The sequence below is a fragment of the Marmota marmota genome, unplaced genomic scaffold (genome assembly GCF_001458135.2).
Source record: "Marmota marmota marmota unplaced genomic scaffold, marMar, whole genome shotgun sequence".
Lineage (NCBI taxonomy): Eukaryota > Metazoa > Chordata > Mammalia > Rodentia > Sciuridae > Marmota > Marmota marmota.
The window spans coordinates 21,938,063-21,948,690 of NW_026000016.1; the positions used below are offsets into that span (position 1 = coordinate 21,938,063).

General features: G+C 43.3%; 1 protein-coding gene across 5 annotated transcripts in view; it reads left to right on the forward strand.

Annotated features, from left to right (window-relative positions):
* Itpkb (inositol-trisphosphate 3-kinase B) overlaps positions 1-10,628 on the forward strand; it is a 100,724-nt gene that overhangs the window by 8,948 nt on the left and 81,148 nt on the right. The window contains exon 3 of one of the 5 annotated variants that reach the window (XM_015483314.2): positions 4,112-4,953. The exons of the other annotated variants lie outside the window; for them this stretch is intronic. Coding sequence (XP_015338800.2) covers positions 4,112-4,138 — 27 coding nt within the window. The 3' untranslated portion in view covers positions 4,139-4,953. Of the gene's footprint in view, positions 1-4,111; positions 4,954-10,628 lie in introns of those variants that run through there. 5 annotated transcript variants of the gene reach the window in all.

Genomic DNA, 10,628 nt, shown 5'->3' on the forward strand with positions numbered 1-10,628 from the left:
TATGATCTCAATAGGGATTAGACCTTTGTGCTTGTTATGAAAAAACAACTTTTCTAGAGTTTCCATAGTGAACGTTATCTAGATCTGGCTCTGGGAGAATCTTTAGAGCTCATTTTCTCCAACATTCACATTTAAAAAAAAAAATACTTATTTTTTAGTTGTAGTTGGACACAATACCTTTATTTTATTTATTTTTAAATGGTACTGAGGATCAAACCCATGGCCTCACATGTGCTAGGCGAGCACTGTACCTCTGAGCCACAACCCCAACCCCAACATTCACATTTTAGAGATAAAGAAAGCAAAGCCAGAAAGATTCAGTAGAGTCACAGGACCCGTGTTTCCATTCTTTTCACTCAAGAAACTTCTTTAGTAGACAAGTTCTTTACTCACCTTGGAAGATCCACATTGGCTTTGAATACAGTGTGTGCTCTTGAAACATTTGTTAGAGGAATGAGTGAATGAATGAATGAATGAATGAAAGTATCTCACATTACCTACCTACTAACCACCTAAAAGATGAAAAAAGAGAAGAAAAAAAAAAAAAAGTCCAGTCAAGGCAAATTCATTGCTAATTCCTATGACCTTGCTGCTTTAGTAAGTACGCTGGATTTGGGTTTAGGAGACCCAGATTGAAAACCTAGTCTACACCTGGCCTGGAAGCCCTCTGAAAAAGTGGCATGAGTCGGCATGACCTCATGGGGTGGCAAGAGTTCAGTGACATAATGTTTATGAAAGTGCCTAGCATAGCATCTGGCACTAGTAGAGGCTCAATACATGTTAGTGTACATGGAGTTGGGAGACATTGTGAGTACCAGTGAGGCAATGTCTGTCTGGAAAACTCATTGGGCCCCTTGGAAGAAATCCTGTAGTAACCCTAGGATTTTGTTTTTAGTTCCACTTTCATCCCAATACAATCCTGGAAAATTATTCTGCCCAGCCAGAAAGGCTGGGGTGAACTTCATTTCTCAAAGACTTATATTCACAAGCTGTTGTGGGACCATAGTTGTTTTCCTGAAATGCAATTTCATTGATTGTTTAGAATAAGGCTGGTCTTACCTTAAAGTTTCTGTTTACTAGTGTCTTTTCCTTTTGATTACTTTCAGGTTTGGACTCAAAGATGGGGGTGAAGGGCTTGGTCAGCAGAAGTGCCCACTGCTGTATATAAGTCTCAAGGTCAAGGTCAAGCATGCTACATTATTGCAGAGTGTTTGTGCAGGGCAGACCACTCTGATATTTCTTACTTAGAGACAAGGGCCTTCCAGGCTATGGGCGAGGACAATTGACTTAGGATAATCATTTCACTGGAAAGCCAACACTTCAGCTTGTGACTTACTTGTCTGGTGTGTTTCTCGATAATTCCATTATACTATTTTCTGTTTACTGTTAAAAATCTGATTTTCTCCTTTTATTGAGCTTTACTTGGGCATTTTATTGACTTGCTATCATGTCATGGAAACCAATTCAACAAAAGGTATCTCTTTGGGCTACTAACCAATATTGCATTTAAAAAATTTCCTGCAATTATTTCTCTTGTTTTTGACCAGCCATTAGATTTTATAAGTAACCAGTGCTGGAGTGTTGCTCAGTGGTAGAGTCTTGCCTAACAGGCATGAGGCTCTGGGCTCAGTGCCCGGCATAGCCAAAAGAAAAAAAAAAAGGTAACCCAAAAATAGGAGCTATAGATGATAAGGAAACAGAATGAACCTCTGCAAGTCATACTTGTGTATGATTCTTTCAGAATAGCGGAGGATATGTTTTTATTTCCCCATCTCTGAAAAGTAGAAAAATGACTCAGTTAACTTGGAGTGGAGATGGTTAATTTTCAGCTAAAGAGGATCCTTCCTCGTGAAGCTCAGTTATCCTGTTAATCTAGCATTTTACTTTTGTGGTAAGATTCTGGGTGGAAAGGGAAAATGAAATGATAGAGGATCACAAACAAAGGCATTGAGATTATTTCCGTTGACCTGGTGACCAAGATTAACCCAGATAGAATGATATGTGTTCATGAGGCACAGGGTAAAGGCCAGACCTTGGCCAAGACCTTCCCCGAAAGGGTGGTCCATTTGCTACTTTTTCAAGTTGTTCTCAGTGAGTGCATCCCACGAGGGCAGGAATGAGGTGTTTTGCCCTTGGCTTTGGAGAATGGGCAAAATTTTCTTTCATTACCTCTCCGCATTTGGACCCCTCCCACTCCCATCCTTTTAATCAGAATGAATAAACCAATTGTACTGTTTTCCAAGAAGAAGCTGTAATAAATTTTATATTACCAGCACTTAATAGTTTCATACACTGCAGGGAGTGTTCTGCCTACTGTGGGAGGGAGGAATTTGGTTCCCTGGTGACTGGCCATGCACCCAGCTCTGATCTGCAATCTCTCTTGGTATGCTGTGAGCTGGTGGGACCTGGGCAATTACAAGGGAGGTCACTGCACCCCCAGGCAGTTCCCAGCAAGTGTTTTTCCAATTTCACTGACATTCTTTCCAGGCTCAGCTCAATTTGTTTTTCTCTTCTCTATGGCAATTGGTGACTGGGTGGTAAAATGTATAATTTGGCAGAATCTCCTCATGAGTGCTGCTTCTGCAGTTGTATAGAGCTGGTGTTTGTCTGATCCCCTGCTTAGGCATGGATGTATACTATTTTCTGTTTACAAGTTGGCTATCTAAATACTAGATTACAAAAAAAAGAAAGAAAGAAAACAGGCCTTGTAAATGTGTGGGGAAAGGATGCCAGCTGGTATGCAGAGGAACTTGGGAGTATCACTTCTGTAATCCTTATCTAACCTGAATGTATTAGCAGGAAACTGAAAAAGCCTGTGTATGACAATGAGATAAACAGTTTAATCTCTTAACAATGTCAAGTGGAAAATCCAACCGCCTGCCAGTGGCTTAAGAAATGGCTAGGAGATTTTGTTAGGGACGAATAAGAAATTCTTACAGATTCAAAATGTGCTAGGGTTGGGGACATTTTGAATGTGTTGCAATTGATTTTTCAATCTGTATGAGGCTAGTGAAGCCTTTTCTTCTTTCTCTCATTTTCTTAACCTCCCTCATTCATCATCATAGTCATCACACCATTAAGCACTTACTAGAACAGAGCATCTTGCTAATTCCAAGTAATTTGGGAGACTCGGGGCCTTCCTCTAAGAACTTTTCTGGATGTACCCTAGGTGTGCAGTGTGCTGGAAGGACTAGTGACTCACATTCAGCGCTTGGCCTCTTTGGACTTTGGTATCCTCATCTGTAAAATGGGTATATTTTTGGACTTTATCTTCTTACCTCATGTGGTCTTTAAGAGTCTGGAATGAATTAGTGTGTAGAGAGACATTTTGGAAGAGTGTATTTTTGCCTTCTTAGTTTTAATTATGAATATTATGATATTGCTTTTAAATTTTCCTGAAAAGAGGATGGACCAGGGCAAGCACCACACTAGCATGAGGTAGTCTTGCCTTTGTGTGCTTAAAAGGAAATTGCAAAGGACTGTATCCCAAACAACCTTTCTGCCCACAGAGAGCCAGTTTTGAAGGGTACATGGGGTGGAGGGTAGGGGAACAGGGAAGAACAGACATTCTAGATAATACCCTGGTTCCTCTTCAGCCGAGATATTGTCTCCTCTTGCCTAAGTGACCATTCCAGCCATTGCGGACCTTGCATGCAGCCCCCTCTAGCTGTGGTTTGCTCACTGTCACTGGGGAGGGACACAGGGTAAGGCTGCCACAAAGCAGGTGGGAGCCACAAAGTGCAGGTCCAATCTTCCTACAACAGGGCTGTCAGCTCCTGAATAATTGAGGGGAGAGTGCACAGAGTGCCCTGTGAGTTTGTGGATACTTCATGGAGCACTGATTTTTCTAGTACCTTGTAGTGGTTTGCTCATCTGTGTCCTGGAATGTGAAAGAGGAATTCAGCAAAGTCTTAAGTATTTTAAAGCAAATACTACATTCAGCAACTCTATGCTGGGTGCCTTTTATGTATGACCCTGGACTAGATCTAGAAACTTTGGTCTCTTTTTCTCATGGAGCCTGGGAGCTGCCCATGTTGAGAAGTGCACATTGCATATTGCACCCTGGCAGCTGCCTAAACAGTAGGCACTGATATAACATCCCTGTCTGCAGGTACCTGTGCTGAAGAGAATGTGTTAATTGATGCTGTCCCTGCCCTTGGGGATCTGCCCTCGAAGACAAAGCTGATGCCCGCAGGCATACTTGAGATTTGCAAAACTCAAGAACAAGTTGTATCACCTTTGAACAAGCACATTCATTAAATATGAGTTAATAAATAATGAATCGGTGTGGGAATGTGAAATGCAGAAAACTTCGGTGTGTGTTGTGGAACAAGGAGCAGAGAATTGCATTTGGCAGCAGCCATTGGGGAAGAAGTCTGGGGAAAAGGCCTTGGGGAATTTGCTACCTCTGTTAGAAGTGGTCAAGCAAAGATATCATTCTGGATTCAGTGATTCTGGGAAGTTGGCATGGAAGAAGGCGCTGTCTCCACCAGACCTTGATACACAAATGGATGCTCAGTGGATGGAAGATGTAGAGTGTGGGCAGCTGCCCTGTTCCTTGTGAGGCTAAAATGGGCCTGAGATTGCCCTTAACTCCATTGCAGCTGATCAGAGGGACATGGTCTGGTAGTAGTGGGGCTTCTGCTCAGCAAGTGTTACTGAGTCTATGGAAGAGCACCGAGAGAAGAAGGGGTGGGAGTAGCATAATGCTGGGTAGAGAGCCTGGTCATGGAGACAGGGCAGTCCTGGAGTTGAGCTTCAACTCTGCCAATTCCTGACTGTGTGATCCTAGAGAAATGTCGTACCTTTCTGCCCCCAACTTCATCATCTGTAAAATGGGACGGATAATACCAGACTTATGGTTTTGTGGCTTAAATAAGGTAATGTGTGAAGTGCCTAGTACACTATCTGGTCATAGTAAATGCTCAATAAACAGTAACTGTGTGAACCTGACAGGCAGTCGTGATGTCCTTCCTCAGCCTTTTTGGCTGGGCTTGCAATCTCCACTATTCTCTTCCATTTGAAAGTGAAGCAGGATACTAAGGGAGTATTCTGACATAGTTACCTCTTCCCCCTCCAAGAAATAACGAGGTCTGAGAGCTCTGATGTTGCAGGTTTTAGGAGGTCTGTGTTGGAGTAGGCTTGCTCTGCCAAGCAGAGAAGCAGGATGATCTTGCAGGAGAATGGGCAGCTGGAGCCAGAGAGACCTTCACACCCTTCACACCCTTGCTCTGTTTCAGACTTTGCAGAGGCTTAACTTCTCTGAACTTCAGTTTCTTCATCTCTAACATGAGGATAATGTCCCCATCTCATGGTCTAGTGTGGATGTAAAAATGAGATAATATGGCTCAAGTACCACCTGGGAATAGAGGGAGTCCTCTTCTTCTGCCCCTTCTCTCAGTTGTGAAAAGTGCTTCCAAGTGGGTCCCTAACTTGCCTTCACCAAGTACCCTGAGTCACTGCAGGTCATCCCAAGTCCAGGATGCTGACAAAATAGGCAGCAGGAATTATTTTTCCAAGGAGGTCCACCAGGAAAGGCTCACTTTGTTACCAGGCTCAGAACTTGAAGTTTAAAAACAATCCTTGGTATTCAGCTGCTGGTAGAGGGTGTCAGGTTACACACCCTGGGACCCACTCTTTTCATTCTGTTTTAGAGGTGGAGACTGATCAGATCATCCAGACATAGAAAGCCCAGCATTTGGATGTGGAAGGCTCCATCTCTGCTCTCCTCCCTTAGTTCCTCTGTTTTCCTCACGTGTCTTTTAGAGTCACTATAGCCATAAGAAAGCAGGTGACTGAGCTAGAGATTGTGTGTGTGTGTGTGTGTGTGTGTGTGTTTTAAGTGGCTTTCTCTCCTCCCTGTGTCCAGTCTGGTGGCTGGGTGGGTGCGTGCCCTTCTGAGGTTGGAGAAGCTTTATTTTCTGTAGACAAGGCCCCAACACATGTACCTTCACAGGGACTCAGGACCCGGCGGAAAGCTCACTTTACACAAGAGAACCTGACCAGCACTTCCTCAAGTCCCAAGGCTGTGCTTTGCCATTGTCCTCAGATGATAGAGTGGAGGCAAAACCCATGCAGGCGACTGGTGTGAACCCATGAACCCCGAGCTCATCAGCTCACTTCTGAGTCCCCTCAAGGCCTGTGGGAATGCATGTAGACACTGCAGGAGTTGGCACTGTGTGGTGACAAGTTCCACCGGAGCAGCACAGACTGACTGCAGCTCTGGGTACCCCTGCCTGCCAAACACAGGCGTCTTCTCAGCTGTGGCTACACATGGATGTGTGATGTGGAAATCCCTCTTCGGTTTGGCCCTAGTATGAGGCAGAAAGCCTGGGGTGTTAACCCTTGGGGTTGTCCTCTTTCCTGCGCACAGGTGGTCCACTCAAGAGAGCCTGCTCCAAAGCCCATTAGGCTCATTTATCTGAGTGCAGCTTCCAGGCACTCAACTTGCTGTGTGGGGCTGGAAGCTCTTCTGGAGAGAATGACTCAGGCCTGGTTACACATGCACATCTCCTAAACCCCCAGCCTCCTCCTGCCCTTTGCAGGATGGAGGGGTTGTCTTCTGGGAGGAATGAGACCATGGAAAGGGCTGGTTAGCATGTGGCCATGTGGATCTCAGAGGTGGTCTGATGGCGAGTGCACTGGACAGTAGTTGCCTTATTGCCCCAACCTGGAAATGTACACAAAACGGCAATTAGTTTCTATCTCAGGCAAAAGCCATATGGAACAGTGTGGTGAAGCTATTTACCTTGTGGTATTATACTCTACATTAAAAAGTTCTCCCCAGAGCTGCTTCCTGCCTCCTGCAGACTATGGGTTAACACTGAGAAGCTACAAGTCCTGCAAGTCTAGAGCTGTGGGTGTAAATCAGTAGTAGAAGACTTGCCTAGTATGCGTGAGGCCATGGGTTCCTAGCACTGAAAAAAAAAAAAAGACCTGCAGGTCCTGAGGTCTTTCCAGGCATCTTTTCTTTGCTACTGTGACCTGGCCTAGAGTTTTTGGTCTCTCGCCATTGGCCTCAAATGTCACAATCCCCAGGGAAGGCAGGAGAATCTCCCAGGGGTTGTTGCACGGAACACTGAGGACCCATGTAGGTTATCCTAAAGGGAGTTCCCTGAATGGTTCAGGTGGTGGATTGCCGGGTGTCACAGTCTGTAGGCCTCTGACTGTAGTATGAGGACATGTGCCACTGACTTTGAAAAGATTTTAAGAACTTCAGAAAATAATTCAACATGCCTTCAAAGGAAATGTGAATCCCAAATACAGATTTTTTAAAAAAATCATTTGCATGGAGGGACAGGATGGCAGAGACCTGTCTCATCAAATATTTCTTAGGGAAACTCCCCTGGAATTACAATTTTATTGAATTAATCTAATCATGCAGCTGTTAAAAATGCTGATCAGCCTTAGGATGCACATAAGCAGAATAATAGAAACTATGATTTTGGAAGCATTTCTTGTATGCCAAGCATACCACATAATTGCTTCATTTAGTTTTTGGAAGATATGTATCAGTTTTCCTCCATTCACAGCAAGGAAGTTGAGTGTTAGAAATTAAATTGTCAGTCCCGAATCCACAGCTGGGGTTTGAACTCATCTGTGTTTCCCAAGTGCCTGCCTGGTTCTCTCTGCCACACACTGATGGTCACTTGGAGAACAGGGGAAGGTGGCAGGCTTCTGTGCAGAGTGAGCCCTGAGTTGGTTCTGGGCTTTGTGCTTTAGCTGGACTGGGGAATAACTGTATTGAATACAGAGAGAGATGAGCAGAGTGCTGAAAGCTGAACCTTTGTGCCTGGGAGATGGTTGAGAAGAATTATAGTTGCTTTGGAAATATTAGAGCTAAGGGGAAAAGTGTGCTCAAATAGTTACCCTGGAGAGTGTTTGAGTCTGGTTAAAGATCAATATTCTGTTCGCAGAAGTGGGACGAAGAGAGGATTCTTTTCTTTCTAAATGAATGGGCCTTTGTTTAAAAACATGGATTCCATAGATGCATCTATAGAAAAAGTGAACTTCTGGAGCTACCTCGCTGCCCCAGTACTAGTGGAAAGGAAAAGAGAACTCCTAACCCTAAAGGTCAAAAAAAGATTAAAAGCTCCTGGCTGCTGCAGAAAGAGGTGCAGTGAGCTGACAGCAGGGCACACTCAGCACTGATTCTGCAGCCCTGGCCCCCAGGAGGTCAGCCTGCCTCTAAAGGGAGTCTTGTCTGCAAGATGGGGGGCTCATCAAGTACAGAGGCAAGATAGGGGGGCACATCAAGTACAGAGCATAGATCTTTGCATGTCCAATTGCCTCAGGCTGTGCTGAGAGAGCATCATGGGTCTCTCTATTGCACAGGGCTCCCTGGGCACTGTCATACTGTGTAGCACCCAGACATCCTGGAGCAGGGTGGTCCAGGCACCTCTAAATGACACTGACGTGGGTTTATAAAAGTAGCTCCTAAATTGGAATTGAATGCCATCCAGGTGGTTTACCTGCTTACAGATGTCACTTACAGATGCGCCACTGACTTTGAAAAGATTTAAGAACTTCAGAAAATAATTCAGCATGTCTTCAAAGGAAATGTGAATCCCAAATACAGATTTTTAAAAAATCATTTGTATAGAGGGACAGGTTGGCGGAGACCTGTCTCATCAAATATTTCTTAAGGAAACTCACCTGGAATTACAATTTTATTGAATTAATCTCATCATGCAGCTGTTAAAAATGCTGATCAGCCTTGAGACTTGGGTGATGGAAGAGAGAAAGTTTCATTCAAAGGGGTCAGTAGATAGGAGACCAGGCCTTTAGTAGCTGATCACTTTGGGGTTCCTTACAAGAAGATTGGAGGGCCTGAACTCCAGGCATACCATTGGCCCCTCCTTAGAAAGGAGCATTTCAGCCAATACCATGGTGAAGCGGTGGCTTCCTTGGGGGCATTGTAAAGGCCACGTGGGACAGTGAATGACCAGCCACTAGATGCGGTTAGTTCAGGTGGAGGACATCAGGAATTCCTGAATTTGAAGTTGGGTTACTCAGCCTCTGCCTTGTCTTCCTCTGAGATTTTGATTAAACCATCACTTTTAGGAGGAGACACCTATGTTATTTCCAGTATTTGGTTATTTTAAGTGAAGCTGCTGTGAACATTTGTGTGCTTGGTTTTGTGTAACTGTAAACTTTCATTTCTCTCTGATAAATGCCCAGGAGTGCAAATGTTGGGTCAGATGGATAGTTGTATTTTTACTTAGTTTTTAAAAGAAACTGCCAGACAATTTTCCAGAGTGGCTGGACCATTTTATATTTCTCCAGTAATATGAAATATTCTTGATCCAGGTTCTCAACATCCTCACCAGCATTTGGTGTTATTCATTTTTAAAAAAATTTTTAACCATTTGACAGGCATGTACGGGTATCTCATTGTGGTATTTTTGTTTGTTTGCTGTGCTGGGGATTGAACCTGGGACCCATGTTAGGCAAGCACTTTGCCACTGAGCTATTTAGCTATAAACCCAGCCTCTCATTGTAGTTTTAATTTGTTTTTCTATAATGGCTAATGATAATGAATACCTTTTTTTTTTTACATTTTCACAATATATTTATAAAATACCACTAAGGAAGGATTTAAAGAAAAACTGAAACTAAAGAAATGAACTAACTTTTTGGTAAATATTTAGATACTAGTATAAGTATATAATTATGAAAGCAATGGAGAATCACCAGAGATCATAAAAAGTACTCTTTAACAACCAGTGAAACTCCACATCATGTACAACCACAAGTATGGGACGTTATACTCTATGTACGTGTAACATGTCAAAATACATTCTACTGTCATGTATAACTACCAAAAGACAAAAAATTATGCTTCATATAAAAACTGGAAACATAACAATGAAATTTCAACTTGAATATATATGCAGTATTCCAATCAGAAAGGCAATCACCAAGAATAAAAATAATAATAAATGCTGGAGAGGATATGGAGAAAAAGAAACATTTTTACACTGTTGGTAGGATTGTAAATTAGTACAACTACTAGGAAAAATCTGTGAGGAGTTTCCTCAAAAAACTAGGCATGGAACCACATATGACCCAGCTGTACCACTCCTCAGTATTTGCCCTGAAGAATTCAAGGCATCATGCTAGAGTGATACATGCATATCCATGTTCATAGCAGCCAAACTATGTGACTAGCCTAGGTGCCCATCTGCAGATGAATGGATAAAGAAAAATTGGTGTGAACACCTTTTTAATGTGTTTCCCTTCCAATAAGTAATCTGGCTTTAAAAGAAACAAACAAAGGGCTGGGGTTGTGGCTCAGTGGTAGAGAGCTTGCATGGGTACTGGGTTCAATCCTCAGCACCACATAACAATAAATAAATAAGTTAAAAAAATAGGGGATACTTTATTAAAAACAAAAACAAAAAACTAACAGACAAAAACAATTCCATCAAGGTGCTGTGAAAACAGAAGCAGGGTGTCCAAAGCCTTGGGCCTCCAGAGTTCTGCCTCTCAGGGCTTCAGGTGAGGGTGCTTGGTCATTTATGAGGCACCTTTGTGCCCTCCCTGTCCTCAGACTCCAAAATAGAATAGTGCTTCTTGGCGGGCACCCTTGGCAGAGTACAGTGTGTAGGGAGCCAGGGTGGCGGCCC